This window comes from Mauremys reevesii, linkage group 13 (genome assembly GCF_016161935.1).
Source record: "Mauremys reevesii isolate NIE-2019 linkage group 13, ASM1616193v1, whole genome shotgun sequence".
In the NCBI taxonomy this organism is placed as follows: Eukaryota; Metazoa; Chordata; order Testudines; family Geoemydidae; genus Mauremys; species Mauremys reevesii.
Window position 1 is genome coordinate 22,247,785 of NC_052635.1, and position 21,112 is coordinate 22,268,896.

At 53.4% G+C, this 21,112-nt stretch overlaps 1 protein-coding gene across 1 annotated transcript; it reads right to left on the reverse strand.

Moving 5' to 3' along the window:
* Positions 1-736: 736 nt before the first annotated feature.
* Positions 737-21,031, reverse strand: E2F1 (E2F transcription factor 1). The gene is made up of 7 exons (XM_039499283.1): positions 20,330-21,031; positions 14,329-14,419; positions 12,903-13,122; positions 10,568-10,720; positions 8,518-8,632; positions 7,802-8,006; positions 737-4,929 (listed from the first exon to the last, which is right to left on the reverse strand). Exons 1-7 carry the CDS (start codon positions 20,567-20,569, stop codon positions 4,679-4,681), a joined length of 1,275 nt encoding a protein of 424 aa, XP_039355217.1. The 5' UTR covers positions 20,570-21,031; the 3' UTR covers positions 737-4,678.
* Between the last annotated feature and the right edge of the window lie 81 nt (positions 21,032-21,112).

Sequence of the window (21,112 nt, forward strand, 5' to 3'; positions counted from 1 at the left end):
ACCATGGTGCTTAGGCTTCCCCATCACTGCACAGCACCTACCACAAGGGGGTCCGGAGCAAGCACAGAATGAAGACTCTTCATCTCTAAAGCAGCTATTTACTCATCCTCGCTACCTGACAGCGAGTGTGCTGCAGAAAATCAGGTACAGGAAAGGGCATTAGGAGACCTGGTTCTTCTCCCGGGTGGCTATGGTCTGGTCACCTCATCATTGCACCCAGCCGTATGATGGAGATAATGAAGCTGAATCCCCTTTGTAAAGCACAGTGAGGGCTACAGCTGAGAAGCACCAAGGTTACCTCAGAGGAGGCGGGTGGGCGTTCTAGAACAGTAGCCCAGGATCAAGTGCATGACTGCAGGCCAGGCACAGCCTAGCTGTGCTGAAGTCCCTGGGACTGAACGGAGCTGCCTGCGTCCCCATAGGTCCAATAGTTTTTCAGCAGGGGACAGATGGGCTCAGGCTGATAAATGCAGAGAGTTTGAGGCTCTCACAGGACACAGCACAAGTGCCAAAGGGCCATCCCACTCTCCCTGTGGACTGCTGCTTCCCCAGCTCAGACCCACAGGGACTGGGCACTAGAATTGTACAAGCTGGGGAGTGGTCAGAGAAATGCTACAGCACTTTGGTGAGCCAGCCCGGCCAGGGCCCTCTCCAGCCCTCTGGCTTCTTAGCAGATGAGGATTTAGTTCAGTGACCTGCCATGCCCCCCAACAGATGAACAGTCACTGGCCAGGAGTTCAGAGACTCAGTAGAAATGTTTATTAAAACACAAAGCACAACAGTACACAAAGCTCATTAAAAGGCAGTAGATGAAAATGTGTTTCCACCTGTGGATTGGATTGTTCAAAGTTCAGGAACTGCAACAGCTCATAGGAGTCTGGGGATGCAACAGGAAAACCAGCTGCCCGAGCAGGAGAGGCAGCGCTGCCCAGGCACTTGAGATACGAGGGGGAAAACCCACTTTTGTTTTCTTGTCCTTTCTTCTCCCTCCCAAACATACATTTGGGTCTTTTCCCTCACCCTGGACCTTCTCTTCCCTGGTACCCCAATCTGCAACACTGAGATCCGTTCCAGTCCTATAAATCCCCTTCAGCAGAGAGGCCTGTGCCACCTCCCTCTTTGGCTGGGCACTGGAGCTGGAGGAACCCTTGTTCTGTTGTGCTTTCAGTTTTATTTAACACCACAACAAACTGTTCCCTGGCTAAGCCTGGAAAACTCCCTGATAGAGGGGAGCGAGGGCACCAGCACAATTCTCCAGACATTTAGGCCAAAACACCCTGGATTCTATCCTCTTCCCCCCCACCCATCCCAAAAAGAAAATCATCCTCTACAAGGTTTGGTCAGTTTCTGTTCCAGTGCATGTCAGGAATGTCAAAGCTAATTGCATTAGGTTTGCATTGGAATGGGGACCCTGCTGGTCCTCCAGCCCTCCACGACATCCAGGAAGGGGAGAGACTACTGGCGACAGTTCTGGCAGGATGAGATTTACCCAAGACCTACGTGGAAGCAGCTTGGAGCACACCCATTTTTCTGAGCCTCCGTCTGTGCTTTGGTCTAGATCCCCAGCTCGAATCCTGTGGGCGGCTCTGCTCACGGTGCTCTAGGGAGCAGAAAGCACCTGGGAATCCCATGAGAACCCAAAACCATGCATGCTTATCTGACCCCCCACAGGGATCACCCATCCCTACACTAAATAGCCAGTGAGTCAGCGTTACCGTTCTGCCAACCCCATGAAAGCTTTGGTTCATGGCCTGTCCAACTCTGTCAGCAAAGGAGCTGCCCCAGAACAGCCTTTGTATCAGCCCCACCCGCTCTCAGAATCCACTGCATACATAGGTTCTCACTTTTGAAGCAAGGGGGGGGGCCCCATCACAACAGTCACTTCAGCCAACAGGATGTGCTGCTCACTAGGGCTACTGGCAGGGTCAGTTGCAGTTCCCTGTGCTGGGAAGTGGATTATCTATCTTCCTGAGTTTGGGGTGGCTCTGGGACTCATGCAGCCAGGATGGGTCATACCTGGTTGTTAGTTGCTTAAGCTTTGGTGCAGCAGCCTCACAGCCCTACTAGAGTTTGTGCCAGGAGAACTTATCTCCTCTGCTCTACTCAGGCAGCTGATAGCAGTGTAGTAAAGGTACAGGAGAGAATGGGTGGCTGCTCTACATGGTAGAACCAGGTCCAGTTATGGCACTTCCAGCCTGCCTCCCTCATGCAGCCAGGACTAGCAAGAGTTTTGGGTGCTCATGACCAGCCACCAAATCAGCCACTCCCTCCAACTCTGCCAGGAGAGCAGGTGGGGGCCCTGCAATGGAAAGGGCCAGGTCTGTGCAGCCTCTCATCTGTATGAGACATTAGGAGAGTGAGCACACGGCCTGGGCATGCTGATGCCAGCACGCAGTGTGAGGAAACGGAGGCAGATCAGAGCTTCCCCTACCCAAAGGATCCTTGTCTTGAGAAAACCCCTGCCAGGGCCTTGTCTGCCAGATTTCTCTGGCAAGGGAGGCACAGAGCCACACAGGAGCTGCACTGGCTGCCATCCCACCTATGCCCAATGGACAGCTGGGCACGAAAGGGTCCAACTTGGTCACCACCACTCAGCATGGAACACAAAACCCTCCAAGGCTTCCCTGGAGCCTGCTTCGCTTTTCCTTTTTATTACTTCTTCGCCCGCTTCCCTTCCATGACTAAGTTGCTTCCACTGCGCATTCCTGGCATCTCCAGGCAGAGATTCCCTCCTGCCTCAGATTCACCTCCCCATCCTTCCCCTCTATCAGACACATCTGCTACTCGTTTCCTGTCTACAATAAATAGCCCATTCAGCCCACCAGTTTCCCTTCCCACCAGTCACATATTTTACCTCACAGAGATGCTATGATGCCCCTGTTCCGGTCCAGTACCCCAGCTAGTGAGCTCCTACACTGTCCCTTCACCTACCAGCCGGCTTTGCAAGTGGTTTGTATGAAAGGAGCTATGTGACTCTGTATTTAACAGCTGGCACTCTTTAGCCTAACAGAACACAAAATGGCCTCCTTCCCACCCACAGTACCTACTTCTGGCAGTCACCCACTCGGGGGCACACACGTACACACACACAAGCAAACAGAGACCCCTTCCAGAAGCCTCACATGGACCTTCTAGACCATATAAATAATAAATAATAAACTGCACTTGCCATCTGGACATCCTGCAGCACTTTGCCACAGACGAGGCCATCTCCCGGGCTCTGTTTGGCAGGGGGAGACAGAGGCACCGGGAGGTTAAGTGACATGCCCCAGCACATCTGTGGCAGAGCTGGGAATTGACTCCTAGCTTTGCATCAGGATCTCTAGACCACAGCTGCCTCCCTCTTCGAAACAAAATCCCCTCAGTACTAACAGCTCCGCCCTGGGAAAGCATCATGCTATTTACCTCCTAGCAGAGCGCTAATTCCTACATAACACAGCTCAACCGCACACATTCCACCTGGGAAATCAGAGCTGTCCCCACGGGAACAAACACACATAAAATAAATAAAATCAATCTACACAGGACTCTCCTTAAAGCTCTAACAAGGAACCTTTGAGAACCAAGAGCCAGTGTCATGCTGTATCTGGCCTTCGCACACCCCTCCCCCCTTGGATCCAGGAGCCCCCAAGGCCGATCTGGGAATTTCAGTTCTGCACATTTCCCTTTTACATGGGGAGCCAGAAAGTGGGGCTCTGCCACAGCCAGCTGGCTGTTAAACAGACCCCACCCTTTTTTTTGAAGCATAAGCCAGACCCTGGTCACAGGCACTACCCAACGGGCAGACATACATACAGTGGTTCCCCTGTACCCCCACACCAGCCTGGCACTCCTCAGCAGGCCACCCTGTCACTACTATTTACATTCCTGAATGAGGGCACGCCTTGCCAGGCAGAGGCCAAGAGACAGCTTACCACCACGGAGGCAGCTCTGGCCTACAAGGAGATACCTAAGCAGCAGGGAATTGGTGCTAGGTTGCAGCTAAGCCAGGAGACACACATCTCCTGCTGCCGATCCCACAGTCAAATTAGGAGACTAGCAGAGTGAAGCCTCTTTGCCTCTGGTGCTCTAGAGGGGCTGCACCTCCAGGCCAGGTAGTCGCTCCTCAGTGGAAAGATCATCACTCACAATCATTAAGGCAAGAGGGGGGGAAATGGCTCCTGCGGCAGGAGGGACGTATCTGGCTCTGCAGCTCGAGAGAGGGGCCTGCCCACAACAACAGAAGCTCTAAGGCAAGAGTCTGAGGTGGTTAGGGGAGAATAAGTTAAGCGGCCTTTGTTACTATGGCAGCGGCCGCATGGGCTATCCCCGCAGGGGCATGGACCACAAAGCAGAGCTCCCCGCAGGGGAACGGGCTTGTGGAGGAAAGGCACATGCGTGAGGCGGGAGGAGACAGTGACAGCACTTCGCATTCCCAGGAGGGCGCGGAGCACGGCAGGAAGAGGCTGTGAGGTTTCCCACACCTTCCCCCCTTCCAGCAAACCCCACCCATGCAGCCATTTACCAAAACACTCACTACCCACAAATCCCATTTGCTTCAGCGTCTGCTCCCGAGTCCCAAGCCTCCTCCAGCCACAGAGCCGGAGTCAGCTGCAGCATCACATTCAGGCATCAGCACCCAGGAGGAGCAGCCCCACCCAGCTGTGCGCTCATGGCACAGCGGCTCCACAGGAGGCAGTCAGAAGTCCAAGGGCGCAAAGTCCCCGAAGTCACAGTCGAAGAGCTCGCTGATGCCCTCGCCCTCCTCCAGGCCGAAGTGGTAATCCTGGGGCTGGGGCGGAGACAGGTTGATGAACTCGTCCGGGAGGAAGCTGGAGAAGTCGTCCTTGCTCTGCTCCAGCAGAGCATCCACAGAGGCCAGTGGTGAGAGACTCACCTCATCAGCCATGCACTTCAGTGGCAGCGCGTTCTCCCCAGGAAGGAGGGGCTCTGCAGAGACAGGCAATGGGTCACTGAGATTGGGTGTGCAGAGCTGAAGGACAGCACTTTAGAATAGCCCACCAGGCTACCAACCCCACCCCAGAGGGCTGCTGCATTGTCCCAACCCATGGGGGCTACAGCATCTTCCCACTGGGCCATCAACCTCCCTATTCACCACCCTGTGGCTGTTGCATTATCCCATCAGCAGCCCACCTCCTGCCCAGACGGGTCTGATCACTAGTTAAAGCCGTGCTGTACAGACACACACAGACAGCTCTGCCCTCAAGAGCTCACTACCTACAAGCAGATCCAGAAGAGAGACAATGGCAAGCAGCAGCCACCACTAGAGATTTGTGAGTTTGTTTTCTCCCTGCACACGAGACTGCAGCTTGTTCCTGGGGGAATAACCTGGCCCAGGGGCCATGCTTGTGAGGTCTTCCAGGAACACAGGTTTGGTTTAAAATACATGAGGGAAGAACTAGCCTTCCATTGGCTGGAGCGAATGGCTAAGGAAGAAGTCTGGAAACCCTGACCGGTCCTATTCACTAGAAGGGCTAAAGAGTTGCATTCCTCAATTCATAGGTAGGCCTAACCCCAGCCAGGAGCCTGCTATGTAATTAATAGCAAATATCTAATATTAGCACTTGTCAATGCTCCAGCAGAGTCATCAGTTCACTTGCAGCAAGGTGATGGCTTTAATTAGAGAGGGGCCGGATCTGGCTTTGGGAGCTCAGCCCTGGGTTATCATTCCACAGCTCAAGTCCATTCCTAGTTTGAATTCTAGCAGCTCTGAAGCAAGACAGGTTACTGCTCTTCACATTGGATGGGCCAGTCCTAGCAGGGTAGCTTTCCTCTGCTGGGGGAAGGTTACGGAGAAACCTGTCGCACACGCTGGTTTGGCATTACCTAGAGCGGTAGGTGGAACTGATTAAGCAGAGGTGCTGCCTCAGAGCTGGGCAGCTGCTCCTTCTGCCCCTCAGATGCTCTGGTGTGGAGTATCACAAGGATCCTCCACTGCTCCATGTGTGTGGGGGGAGGCAGCTGCGGCAGTTCCTTGGCTCTCCTAATAACCAGCTGAAAGGGGGCCCGGGCAAGGCTCCATCCAGGTAAAATGGAGGAGCTGCCAGTGGCCTGGGTGGCGTCCAGAACAGATGTCAGCCCTGGCATTTGCCCCACCAAGGTTTCCACACCTTTCGTCGGGAAGGAGTCAAGTGTGGGGCCCACAACTGCTTTGAGAACACTGACTGAAAATGCCCTTTCCTGCAGCTGGCTGGGCAATCAGCATCCTTCCCTTCTGCGTGCCAACCCCTGGCAGTGACCCAGCATAGCCATCTCCATGATGGGCCATGGCCACCTGCCCAGCAGAGAGCAGGCAGATGCTGCAGGGCCCTGCTCTTGGAGCATGTTAGAGCATCTGCACCGCCTTCTCCTGTTTGCGGGGACGGCTCGAGGTGTTCCTTCAGATCGCATGCCCTGAATGGTCTCCTCCCTTCCCACCAAGCCACTGGGATGATCAGAGCCCCCTTGTCATGGGCACTGGAATGGGGAGTAAACACCCCCCCCTGCATGTAGTTAAACAACTTTGCTAACAAGGAGGAAGCACACCTACCACTCCTCAGAGGAGCAGCACAAGTGCTCAGCCAGGGCGGGGGTGACAGCAGGACTAAGGACACAAGCCTTCCCAGAGAGAGCAGGGTGGGGCCTTGCTCCCAGGGAGAAGCGCACACAGCCTGCATCTTGAAACCCAGGGGGCCGGACAAAGTTAGGCTAGGGAGAGGGATGCTGAGGCAGGGAGAGGGAATCGGAGGCTAGAACAGAGTCAGGTAATTGGCCCCGCGCATTAGCATCTCCCCACCCCCAAAATACTATCAGTGTTCTTAGCTAGGCTGGCTATGCCCCTCACTGCAGCCAGGCTCAGAGGACGGGGAGGCACGTACCCAGCCAGGCACGCCTCAGCCACTAGCAGAGTTCTGGGGCCCAGCCCTCCACCAGTCTGTACCTGCGATAAGCATAGCTGTGATTTAGAGGGCAAGGCAGGTGAACTCCACCCAGGAGTGACTGTGGCCGAGGGCAAACCTGGCCAAACACATGCACAAGGGGTGGCTCAGGCAGAGCCAAGCGGGGGAGCAGCTCCACTGCTACATACCCAGGCGTTGGGAAAGAGCAGCATCGTCAAGGGGGCTGGGTTTCCCCTCTGGGATCCCAACGTGCAAGCCGTGCTACAGCTAAGGCGTCACTTTCATTCCAAGCCCCTACCAGGGCTGGAGCTTCCAGCCCAACAGGGAGTTTTCAGAGTTGACTTAGCAACCAGTCTCCTCCCAAGTCTGAGGAGCCAGGATTTATAGTCCTGACTAAACCTGTTTGGCCATTTGAGTCATCCAAGTGGGTGGGTGAGGGCTGGGCCACTTGCCAGGTCCTCTCCCTGAGCCATGGCAAGCCCACTAGCTGTGCTTTGGCCCTCCAGACACAGCCTACTAGTCATGGGAACCAGGCACCAGAGTCAGTCAGACTCTCCCTGCACCTGTGATATCACTACAGACACAGTGCGCAATACCCATCTGCAACTGTCACCCCCACTGTGCAACGGGGACAGTATTTTCCCCCCATCCCCATTAATTCCCCGTATATTTACTACACTGTGTTTCCGGTCTGAAACACGCACTGTGAAGCTGACCATTGTTTTGCCTGGCCAGCAGAAGCGCGACTGTATTGTTCCAACCCTGCAGCTCCATCAGCAACCAGAACCAACCCACCCACCGCTGGGTCCCTTTGAGCTGTGTCTAGTGCTGAGCCCGCCAAGCCCCTCCACATTCACATTGCACTTCCCCAACTGCGAAGCAGGCTCTGAAAACCAGGGAAGATGCCCTGCTGCCGTACACACCTTGCTCACCAGGCACCAATGGCAAGTTCACATCCTGGGTGGGGTGCAGGAGCGGGGATGCTGCTGCCTCAGAAGAACCAGGGGACGATTCCTCAGCAGTCGCTTTGAAAGGACTCTTGACTGGGCTACAAACCCCGGAGCTGTCTTCTGGGCACAGGAACACGTCGATGGGGCCCTGGGTGCTTTTCAAGGCAACATGGAAAGCCTGGAAGAGAAGAACAAAAAGAACCACTAATAGCAAAGGAACACAGCCTTCATGGGCTTGCCAAGGGCAGAGTGCTTATGTAGGCTGGATGCCCCACAGCCGCACCAGCTTGCGTAGATCCAGAGAGCAGAGCAAGGCATGCCAGAAAGCACAGACCTGCCAGCTTCCATCGGCTCCCCAAAGTGGGAGTGAGCCACCAAGCAACCCCCGTGGGTAATGGCCTGCTAAGTTCAGGAGACCACCCCTCGTAGGGAATTCGGGCCCCTGCCGGGAGTAGCAGCATGAACGCAGGCAGCGTGAAGTCACCCAGGCTGCCAAGGTTGAGGGGTTAGCGTCAGGTGAGCAGTTCATGGGGCAGGAGGCTTTATTCCCCTGCTGATCCAGGCACCTACAAACAGGGAGCCCTGCGCGCAGCAACGCGACAAGGTGGGATAGCCAGCTGCAGAAGGACGGCCCCAGGCACTGCACCACGAAGAGCTGCAATGGGAAGGGGCATGGAGGGAGGGGTTACCTCTGCTGGGTCTGAAACTTGCAGCTGGGTCTCTGGAGGGGCTTTTATCACCATCACCATTTGCTCAGAGGGGTCTGCGATGCTGCGAAGATCTTGGCAGGTCACATAAGCAGAGGTGCGCTCAGTCAAGGAGTATTCACTGGAAGGCTGGTGGCTGTTCCCTTCCATACGGACCAGAGACAGCTTTATAAGTCGGATACAATAGCTAGCGGGACTCAGGAGCTGGGGAACTGTCAGAGCCTAACCACAAGCAGCTGTCTAAGCATTCAACTCACCAACACACAGGCAGTGACTTACTCCAGGGCGTGCAGTGATTGGGACAGAGGTACACTTTTGATGGTCAAAGCACTTGCGTTTGACAGTGCACTCAAGGCAGGAACATACTAACCTCTCCAGTGTTAGAGATGTTCATGCGTGTCCATCCTATGCTCTACTCAGTGCTTACAGCTATCCATTGTGTAACTACAGCATCTCCACACACACACATACACAGTATCTGAGCTGTAAGGGGACTTAGCCCCAGCCCTGTGGCCATGTCCAAAGCCTATAAACCCCTTTCCACAGCCATGCAAGAGACAGAAGTTGTCTGAATTATTTGTGCTGTGTGACAGTGGCAGATGCCTGATGCACCTGGTCAAGAAGCCACTCAAATCCTGAGCCCCCAGCCCTGATTTAGGGCAAGAGATTAGTGATTTAAGAATACTGGCATCCGCAGAGGCCTAGATGCAGCATCTGTGCATTGCAATTCCCAGCTTCAGTCATGAACTTCTGACAACGGCAGCACTTGGGCTGCACAGTAGAGGAGAAAACAGGTAGCAGAAGGGGACGGGGAATTAATGCAGGTCTGCATGCTCACTGCTGGTTGCATACAAAGGTTGAACTGAAGCGATCTTCCACGTGTCTCTGAATAGCTGCTGCTTGCCAAGGACCTGGAGCAATGGCTTCACCACTCTTCCCATTCTTCACTAATTGGCACAACTTCACTGCATAGAAATGGCAGCCCACAGACCACTTATGACAAAAAAGCAACATGGCTCATGACACAAGCATGCAGGACACGTAACAGTTGTGAGCCGTTAAAGAGAAGAGCAGAAGTGGTATGTGGTTTGCAAGGGAGTATGCAAACACACCAGCGGAGCCACAAGCCTAAAGGAACTACACCCTGGCTGCAGACTGGCCAGCACAGGGAAGGAATCCAGCCCCAGATGTTTTGGTTTACTATAAGTTTTACAAAACCTCAACATGAACAGAAACGTTTCCATGAAACTAGAGATTTAGATATAATCAATTCTGGCTTGAGCCAAACAACTTGCCTCCCCGACAGCGTTCGCAGCCCAGACCTTGCTGAACCAGAAAGCAAAACTGAAAGGATTTGCCCATGCTGAGCAAAATGCCCAAGAGCTGATCAGTGGGATGAACCACGAGGAGTCCGAACTCTAAAGCCCTTCTCCACGTCTGGCACCAGGGGTCACAGACACCAAGACTTTTTATTTTGCCCCCTTTAAGGATAAAGTTTCCCATTCCCTGCGGGCTGGGAATCGGCTGGTATCACCTGTACTGCGACAATAGGCAGCTCTGTATGGTTTGAACAAAATGGTCAGTGGAGACTACACTACGGCCAACAGGGGCGGCTCTAGAAAGTAGGCTGCCCCAAGCAGCGCGCGCGCTGCCGCCCCCCCCCCCGTCCGGTGGCACTCTTACGGCCAAAGCAATGACCTCACTCGCACTAGAGCGCATACTCCCAGCCACATGGAGCAAGGAACACAACTTCTTCGCAACACTGCTGCTCCTTAGGGAGATGGGCCCTGTAGCCCAGCCTGAGATCAACTGTCAAAACTATCTGCCAGGTACAGGGCTTTCCATCAGCTCAGAGGGAAGCAACAGAGACAAGATACCATCCCTTGGCCTGGCATGTTTAGCTCCTTGAGGCTACCCTGCAGATTGGTAGCTGTGAAGCTATTAGAACAGAGCCACACAGAACAGGCATTGCAGCTCCCAGATCTCACTATGTAGTAAAGCGGCTCCCGCAGCTCCACTCAGACAAGGATATTGCTGATTCTCAGGGTCCTCAGTGAGGAGCTTAAGCTGGATGGTGCACATCTGGAGGAGGTCATCCAGCTGCTGCTCAGCCACCTGAAGGTCACGGATTTCCTTCTCCAGCACCTGGTACTTACTGGTGTTCCCCACAGCTGACTGGCTGCCCCTAGGAAACAGAACACTTAGGTCAGTCGTGTTCAGGTCCAGGCTGCATTGTTACTTGCTATGTAACAGAGTGTTCTGCAGAGCAAGTGGAGGTGTGGGGATTACACCCATCTGTAGCCACCTGCCCCCTTACCACACCCATGAGGTGTCCCCTCCCACGCGTAGACACTTGAGGCTGTGCTCTCTAGCAACAATTGCTTTGTCAGCTGGCAAGCCAGGAAATGAAGTCATGAAACAGGGAAGGGTGAGGCAGGGAATTCCACCTCCACCGTGGCCATTTGGTGCCAGTCAGATAGGTCAAGGCAGAGGACTGGGGAAGGGGCTCTAGCTAGTCTGACCCTAAGGGCCATGGCCACTATTTGTTTTCAGTAGCCCCCCAAGGTGCTAAGCACCACTCAACACAAAGGAAAGTGCAGCCCTGCCCTAAAGCACAGGTCTACACTCCCTCCTGTATCAGTGTCGTCCCCACTCCATATACCCAAGTGCAGGGTCTCCCACACCCACCATTGCAAGCACCTGCCTTCCCAAGGGGCATCGGCTTTGCATGCTGAGGGGATGCACCACAGCCTCTTGGGTGATTCTCTCGTTCCCTGCCCAGCCCTGTGGTGGGGCACTAGAGGCTATCCTCAATACAGCATTCACCACAGAGGGGCAGACGGAGCCTCCTCTCTTGCACTACCAGCCACTAGGGGACACTCACCATGGACTCTAGCCTGCTAGCCTTGTAGGCCTGACATCTCTGACCACATTAGCCTGAGAGGGGACAGGCTGGAGCTATCCTTGAAACTCAGATGCTGCAGGTGCAAATACAACAGCCACACATGACGTAGGCCAGTCAGTGCCCAGAACTGAGAACTGCCCACAGAGCTCCACCCAGGGCATTATTCAGGTGGACGCTTGGACGCCATTCTCCAGTGTTGTGGGGTGAGGGCTCAAGCCCCTGCACCCACTATTGTAAGCAACAGACTTTAGCCATTACTTTAAAATACAGACCAACAGGCTTCCACGCAACATTCTTGGGGCAGGGTGGGGTAAGTTTATTCTCATTTTAGTTGAAGGTCACCCACAGCCATTGGCTCATTTAGTTGACCGCGGTTAAAGCGTGTCAGAGCCAATAGTACACACGGGAGTGATGCGACGCGGCCAGCTTCATGTCTGACCCCCCTTTGACTGCCCTAACCCAACGGATCAGGTTCCTGTTCAGCAGTTGGGTGAACTTTCAGCGTGGGACTGAGCAAGCCTCGAACCCAGGACCTTCACCATCATAATCAAGTGCCTTAACCACTCTGCCATTGCACTTGAATTTCTGATTTCATGCAAATTAGGACTCTTTCTAAAAAGCATTTTATGTAGGAAGCTTTAGGGTTAAGGCACTGGACTGAAACTCAGAACTGGGTTTAATTCCCGCTCTGGTCACAGACTCCCTGTGTGACCCTAGACAACTCACTTCCCTGTGCCTCGGTTTCCCCATCTGTAAAATGGGAATGATGCCGGCTCAGCTCCCAAGGAAGTTGCAAGGCTTGTTTGTGAAGCTCTTTGAGGCTTCAGGCAGAAGGCACCTGAGGACAGTAAAGGGTTGTTCATGGGTCAACAAAATGTAGAGTTATGTACAAAACTGGCCCCTTCTGAAGTCCAAATCCCCAGGAAGAAGTTCCCAGAGAACTCACTGGAAGAAAGGGGAAAAACAGACACTTTGGCATCCCAGTGGAAGCACTTTTAACACAGTAAGGGCAGTACACTTGGGGCATTTAAACGTACTGCCAAAACATGCAGCCATAATCTAGCACCCGCTAGCCTCTGACTCAGCTCTAGAGGACTGCACCAGTTGAGCTCACATAATGACCAGTTCCGGGGAATACTGAGCATGAAAGGGAACCTAAAGATATATCTACACGGCAAGCAGAAACTGTGGCAATGAGCCTCAGAGCCCAGGGCTATAGCATGAGCCCGAGTCTGCAGTGCTAAAAATAGCTGTGTAGACATTCAGGCTGGAGCCTGGGCTCTGAAGCCAAGCCCAACCCGCTCCCTAGGCTACAGAGTCTGAGCTCCAGCCTGAGCCCAAATGTCTACACATTTTAGTGTCATAGCTGCCATGGGTTCTGCTTGCCATGTAGATGTGCTCAAAAAGCCCCAACCAGTTACACCCATGCTGGCACAACAAAGAGCTTGGTGCTCATACGTACAGCCACTGGATGTTGTTCTTGGACTTCTTGGTGATTAGCTGAATGCCCTCCAGAACATTGGTGATGTCGTAGATCCGCCTCTTCTGCACTTTCAGGACCTCCGCTGCCCAGTTGAGATCCACCACCCCATCTGGTGACTGGCTTAGCAGCTCCAGGAAACGCTTGGTGGTCAGGTTCAGAGAGGTTTCATAGCGGGACTTCTCCCCAGGAGATTTCACACCTGCGAGCAATTAAAGTTGCTTGTTACGGATTTATATAGAAGTGACAACACAAAAACTCAGTGAGTGGAGTCTTCCTTCAGCACACCCACCTGGCACCCACTGGAAAGGGGCTCAGCGTGCAGCCTTAGGGGCTCCCGTGTTTACTCTAACATCAGGATTCACTGTGGTCCATTTACACAGCTTTTTTTTATTGGGGGGGGGGAGAACAGCATCTGCAGGTTTAACCCCTTTCCCCTTTACTCCCTATGCATCTAGATCATTAATGAGAATCATTTCCACTTGATATCTGGGCACTGACCCCACTATACTGCAATCTCATTGCCTTTGTAATCCTTTCCTTACAGTCCTTCAGCCAGTTTTCGACCCCTGTGACAATGCCCATAGGCAAATCAGTTACTGCTTTAACAACTGAAGCCCAGACCTGTTCCATCAGCAACATTCCTGTCATCCCACTTGAGATGGAGCGTTGCATCTCTAGCCTCCATGTGCTGCACAACCACTGCTGAAGTCTAGCCCCTCTGCAGGGCAGCCTGGCACAGATCTGGGTAGTTTGTCTGTCCAGGCAAGACTTGTGATCACAGGCTCTGCATAGTGTGTTAATTCTGGTGCCAGTGGGATAACATGATGGCATGAAACAAATGCTCCCATGAGGTTCCCAAGTGCTCTAGCCTCAAGGGGCAGGCCAGAATGCGTGAAGCAGTCCGTCATCACCACCAGACAACTCAAGAGCCCAAGCCCAATTCCAGAGATATGTGAAGCACTGCTAAAAACCTACAGCTTGATTCCTGGACAGGCTACTGGAAAGCACAAGCCGGAACAGGCTGCAGAGGAACTCAGCTGCTGAGGGCATGCCTATTTATGCCCAAAGCAGTGAGAAAAGGAGAGGCAGAGCAGGACTTAACACCCAAGAGGCTTGAGTTTACACCCATCACCCTTTAGTAGAGTTGGGCCAGCTGAGGAAGTCCCAGAGCTGGCTCTGCACAGAGGTATGGAGCAGGTCAGAGGCTGCAGTGGGAGAAGGGGTAGATGCTGCAACACTGAAGGCCCCTGATCTTCTCCAGAGGGCAATGGACTCCATGACCCACAGTCCCAACCATCAGAGCTCAGCTTCGCTAGGGATTCAGCACCATTAGGCCATTTGGAGGGGAGATGCAGTGGCTGGTAAGGACTGAGTGAGTAGAAGCAGCAGAAAGTGGTACCTGTACCTTTGACAGGGTTTTTTGCTTTGCCCCGGGATGTCTGGATGCTCTCTGCTATGTACTGGTGATCGGTCTCCAGATCTAACTTCCTCTTCACCTGCAACAGAAGGAAGGCTTAGTGAAGGAAAAGAATGCCCCAGATCACCTCCCCCTGCAGGTTACCCCTGGAGCAGAGATACAGTACCACCAGCCACATTACTTCCAACTGAAAGTCATGGCCATCGGTCAGCTATTGGGCCTTTGCAATACGAGTCTGGTCTCAGCCAAGTTCCCAGCGGGAAAGTGTCTACAGCAGAAGCCACCATCATGATCAGCAGCTGGGCTGGTGGGCTCAGCATAGACCAGAATGGCTTTGCTGGCATTTAATGGCAAATGTTAACTGCAGAGTGTCACCAGACTTTGCATTCCAACCCTAATAATCTATGATTCTATGATTATGGAGCCAAACTACCACCCCAGTAGCAGTGAGACCATAAGAAACATAAGAATGCCCATACTGGCTCAGACCAAAGGTCCATCTAGCCCAGTATCCTGTCTTCCGACAGCAGGCCAATGCCAGGTGCCCCAGAGGGATAAACAGAACAGGTAATCATCAAGTGATCCATCCCCTGGAGCAGGACTAAAGGTTTTTAGATAAAAAGCCTTGAACTTCAGGCATTTAACCTTTCAGACAGGCAAAGCCAACCGAAGGGAAATCCCTCCAACTAGGCCAAAGAGTGGGGCAGGAGCAACACCTATGAAGGCAGGGAGAGTACTGGAATCAGTGTGGCCACGGTGCATTAAGAGACTCTGTTCTCCCAGGAAGGTCACTGCCTGCCATGTAATGGTTTGTTAACAGTTGTGTGGGTTATGCTGGAACGGTGTTGTAGCACTTCCTTTAAGAGCCAGAACAGCATTCCTGTACATCTACCTGTGCCGGGCCAGGCGGCTCCTTTCCCTCCCTGGCTGCAGAGCGTCCTCCAAGCTAGCAGGAGCCAGGGATGCTGCAGGGCGGACTGGGATGGGCGAGGTGGGGGGAACATGGGGCCAGAGCCGCTGAGTCCAGGGGAGAGCTGAAGCTGAGCAATGTTGGGAGTTGGTCAGCAGGGCCGACCAAACAGCTGCACACCCCCCCATGGTGAACTGAAGCCAAGAAGGTAAGGATGGGATGGATCCTGAGGGAAGTCATTCCCTGCTCCCTCAGGCCTCCCCTACTGCCCCTCCCATCTTCCTCCAAGCTCCTCCCTTTCCCCCTCTCAGGGCCTCCCCCTGCCCTGGTTCTGGCACTCCTTTGTCAGGGCTCCAGCACTGTTTCTTAACTGCATGGCACAGGCCTCCTTGCTGTAAGCTTCCACGACTCATTCCACGCTCAAAAACTTAAGGCACCATGGACACACAGGGGCCACCTGACTCAACAGCCTGTCTCTCTGGTGCTCAGCGCTGAGACGTGAAAGCCCCTAGAGGGGCTGCGAGGATGCTTTTCTGACTTCATGGGATCACCTTACGACTTGATATCAGCCCTTAGAACAATATGCTGGTTACATACCCAGTAACAGGTATATCTACAGCACCCATCACCATAGCACCCAAGTGCCATATGTGAACTGGGCATTCAGCAAACCCTCATCCCATCATCTCGACCATTCCTGGACTCTCTTTCCCCTTCCTCTGACACTCTGGTGATGGGCACTATTAAGTGTTTAATTTGTGCCAGGGCTTGCCAACGCTGAGCCCTGGCACCTCTAGGCTTGGCCTCAGCGTCTCTGGGCTCCCAGCCAGCAGCCGCCCAGCTCTGAAGGAAGCACCACTGCCAGCAGCAGCACAGAAGTAAGTTGGCAATACCATACCATGCCACCCTTACTTCTGCACTGCTGCTGCTGGCAGCACTGCTGTCAGGGCTGGGTGCCTGGCCAGCAGCTGCTGTTTTCCGGCTGCCCAGCTTGAGCCCCAGCATCTCTCATTACAAATTAAGCACTGGCGCGATTAAAATGCTTCATCATAAATCCGTCCTTCAGTTCGGTCTCAGGTTGCCTCTGATGAGAGTTCAATGCGGAACTGGCAGGCTGTTTGGGGTGAGGAGCTGCCCTTCTCACTTGCCCTAGTTTTACATTTCCAGTGCTGTGGGGGAAACACCAAGCTAGAGACCAAAAGCATTTTCTGTGTGCTAGAGTTTAGAAGGATCCAACTAGAAAGACACGACACTGTCTTCTAAGCACATCTGAAGGATGCACTATTCCTCCAATGCCTCAGGAAGCTGCTGAAGGATTCCTGCCATCAGCCATTTGGGAAACACTTCAAAGCCAAGGAGTCCTTGCTAAGCAGATATGCCCCAGAAGAGAAAAAACCAAAATAGGACTGGGAAACATTCACCCACTTACTTCATGTGACCAGCATTTATAAGAGCGAGCTGCCACGAGTGTTCAACATTTTATAACTCATCATACGGCAAACGCCCAGTCTGAGTCACCCACCTTGCAGCCGACAACATTTTCTGCAATTCTGTCATAACACAATCCCTTTCCTTTCACGTAATTCACAAAGGTACAGATGCAAGACAGCATTATCTATGGGCCCCCATCTGCATGTATTTCATTGGGTGCCTTATTTAGCTCCTGCACCCAGTTACTAACGGGATGGGATTTGTTAGCGGAAGTAGGGAGCTTGGGTCTTTAACTGGTACCCAACTCACTTGCCACACACAAGGATATAAGCTACAAACCAACTGGTGAAAAGGACTTGGGGATTACAGTGGACAAGAAGCTGGATATGAGACAACAGTGCACCCTTGTTGCCAAGGCACCTAATGGCATATTGGGCTGCATTAGTGGGAGCACTGCCAGTAGATCGAGAGAAGTGATTATTCCCCTCTATTCGGCACTAGTGAGGCCACATCTGGAAAACTGCATCGAGTTTTGGGCCCCCCACTAAAGAATGGATGTGAACAAATTGGAAAGAGTTCAGCAGAGGGCAACAAAAACGATTAGGGGTCTGGGGCATATGATTTATGAGGCGAGGCTGAGGGAACTGGGCTTATTTAGTCTGCAGAAGAGAAGAGTGAGGGGGGATTTGATAGCAGCCTTCAACTACCTGAAGGGGGGTTCCAAAGAGGATGGAGCTTGGCTGTTCTCAGGGATGGCAGATGACAGAACGAGGAGCAATGGTCTCAAGTTGCAGTGGGGGAGGCCTAGGTTGGATATTAGGAAAAAATATTTCACTAGGAGGGTGGTGAAGCATTGGAATTGGTTACTTAGGAGGTGGTGGAATCTCCACCCTTAGAGGTTTTTAAGGCCCAGCTTGACGATTTAGTTGGGGTTGGACTAGATTACCTCCTGAGGTCTCTTCCAACCCTAATCTTCTATGATTCTATGAGATTGAAGCTTTCCAGGGTAGCCCCAAGTGGAGCACCTGACTCGATTATCCAATTGTGCCAACAGGCAAAGCTCCAGCTCAGACCAGCGCTCCAGCTACCTGCCTGGGACCACATGGGCAGTCAGGAGAAGTTGATGGTTCAAGAGAACTTTAAAACTTTGTACATTGTGACTGTACCCGCCTCTAGCCTCATTTAGCGCAAGATGATCTAGCTCATGAAGGAGCCATTTGGGAAGGAGACTCAGTAATTGGGGGCTATTTTATTACTAGAGGGGAACAGCCTGACAATACAGAAACAGATGGATTAGACAACTCCCTCCAACCCAACCTAGTGACACGTACGTGGTGGGAAGCATCTCAACTTAAGCGATCAGGGAGTGAGTTGTAACTCACTACCCTAGACAGCTAATGGTCAGGTTAAGATACCTAAATCCCAGTACACTGCTGGGAAGCACCCATGGGAGCTGAAAACAAGAGTTCTGCCCCCTTTAGTCATGCACACTAGGGTGTTTAGAGTTTCACCACGTGCAGGCACCAGGCTGCAACCCCGCCAGAGCTGCTGGTGCAGAACAGCCTATGTGCATCAGGCTGCTGATTGCTTATTAAAGAATCAGAGACTGATTGGAGCTTCCTCTGAAACAAGCACTTTGCAAACAGCTGGGAGAAACGCAGCTCATGTTTTGGGTTTCAAAAACAAGGATCCTCCTTGAAGCAGCAGTCCAACCACACAAACCAGCAACACTTCCAGCACAACAGCACAGAGGACCAATCACTCCTTTCCATCCCAACCACCCACTCCCCATAAGCAGGGAGACACCAGACAGGGAAAACTCAGGGTATGGATTCCTGACCCAAACAGTTAAAACAAAAGGATCAGCTGAAATGCTGCTGCCCACTGCAAGCCCCTCAAACTACAGTGAGAAGCCTCTGGAAGATGGAACGTTTAACTAGCAAAGCATGTTGCAGTCTTTTCCTCCCTCACTCCCCCCAACCCCACATCTCTACTGAACTAAAAGCATGGGAATTTTATGCTGAGACAGATCCACTCACTAGCCATGGCCAATGCCAGATGATGGCTTAAAACTCCATCTTAAAATTGCACAAGTAAAGAAGGATCCCACACAATGATCTGCTTGATCATGCCCTGATAGAACTGCAAGCCCTTGTTGCTTTAGCCTCAGTCTAATTGCAGGTGCTAGTATGAGTCATTTAAGTGTCTAAATCAACCTTATGAAAACAATTCAGGAAACCAAAAGAAAGGAAAGGCTCTGCTGGTTCATCCTTGCAGTTCTTGGTGCAAAATCAGGGTCTAACAAGGCAAGGACAGACTCCTGTTTGGAGCCCCATTGAAGACAATGGGTGTCTGCACGGGTGCAAGGGTCAGCCCTGCATATTGCACAGCACAGTCTGTATTTGTTACATTAGAGTAGCATCCAGCAGCTCCAATAACAATGAAGGCCCTCTTGTGCTGATGCTGTAGAAGACAATGCCTGCTTGCCGCGGCTTATCCTAATGATTATTTAGAAGTTACATGCCTGACTGTGTATGTATACACTCCCACACTGGACAAGCAGAATTTTTCAAGACTCTGGCTTTAATATCCTGAAGCAGGAAATTAAGGTCTGCATTTATAACAATGCGGACTGCTGCCATGGACATTAAAGGGTCATCACAACAAAGTGAGATCTGAGAACAATCTGAGAAGTGTGTAGAGATAGAAACCACTCAATCGATTTAGTTGTGAAGTGGAGCTTTGAGACATTTTGATGACTGGTGTATGTCCACACTCACAGCACACCCTCCCCCAATTAATTTATTTGCATATTTTCATGAGCAGTTATCATTTCTCTCCACTGTACCAGGGTTTGTCACTCCTATATGCTAGCTAACAGCTAATATTTCAGAATCAGACTTCACATGTCCCATTTGAACCTTCCCATTTCAACTTGTTCCACCTCACTACTTAGCCCCGTAAACGATTAACAGCAGAAATGCTGAATCAGGAACACACTCAGAATACTGTAAAAGCGAACCAATCTCACGTCAGACCTCACTCACATAGTACTGCCGGTTTGGTTCCTCCCTCACTCGGGAGCTTTATCACATGAAGCCGGAAGACCAAGAGCAGCAGCCACACCAAGGCCAGCTATCTGCCTTATCTAGCCCCAGAGAGGGCTGTACCTAGGAGAGCTGAATGCAAGAAGCGCCCTCTCCTTCGATGACCTGTAAAACTGAGACCCTGGCCACAGGTGGCCCATTAAAGTCCCCAGGGCACTTTATTTTCATGGGGGTAGAGCCAATGACCACAGCATGGGGGAAATTAGGCTATTACATCTGCCTTCTTGGATTACCCTGCACTGACGCAAAGTCTCTCTCCATTTCCTTTCTTTGTTTTATTTCCGGGGCTCTTTAGAGCACCATCAGGGGAGCCTCTGGCCTGTGCTGTGACAACGCTGCCACGTTTCACCACACACACAATTTTAGCAGTGACACGGAGGGAGGGGGACAATACACGCGTAGAAAGAACACGCGTGCTCCCCGGGCAGCAAAGGGCCTGATTTTCAGCCGACCAAGCCCGCCCAGCTCCGGGCGCCTGGAGATCCCCGGGGGAAGGAGCGCTGCTACCGAGCTGCACCCGAGAGCGCTAACGTGGCGTTACCGGTGGGCGTCCCAGCGCCGGTCTCTGCGCCGCCGGGCCCGGCCGGGGGGCCTGCGGGGTGGCGAAGAGCAGCAGCTCGGCCTCGCTCTCCGCTTCAGGCGTGGGGAGCGCGTCCGGCGTGGAGATGATCACAATCTGCTGCTCCATCACGTGGAGGCCCCCGGCGGCCCCCAGCAGAGCCTCGAAGTCGGCCACGCAGGCGCTGCCGTCCGGGGCCACCCCCAGGCCCTCCAGAGACATGGTCCGGGCGGCAGGCGCTCACATCCCCGGCGCTCGGCGGAGAGTGGGGGGACGCGCCCGGCCCTGCTCCCCTCCCCGCGCCGGCTCAGAGGGCCATGGCCCTGGGCCGCGGGGCGGCGGCGGCCCGCGGCAAGAGACGGGGCTGGCCCCGGGACGCGCGTCCCATGCTCAGGGAGGGCCGAGGCCCGAGGACGCGCAGCCAGCCGGGGCGGCGGCGGGGTCCGGAGCGAAGGGCACCAAGGCAGCACCCCGGAGCCTCAACGCTCGCCTAGGCCTAGGGCCGCCGCAGGGCGCAGAGCGAGGCTGGCGCCGGGCCCGCTGCTCGCCCCGCTGGGGGTCCCTCGGCTGCCCGCGCGCCCCGGCCCGGCCCCGGGTATTGTCCCCAGCTGGTCCAGCCCCGCACGCCTTTGCGCGCCAAATCCTTTTTGCCGCGAAAGCGGCTGGAGCGGCGCATCTGCGCTCCCATTGGCTACGCCGGCGGTGAGCCGCCTCTCCATTGGCCGCAGTTCCCGGATTGAGGCCCAGCTCCGCCTTCCCATTGGC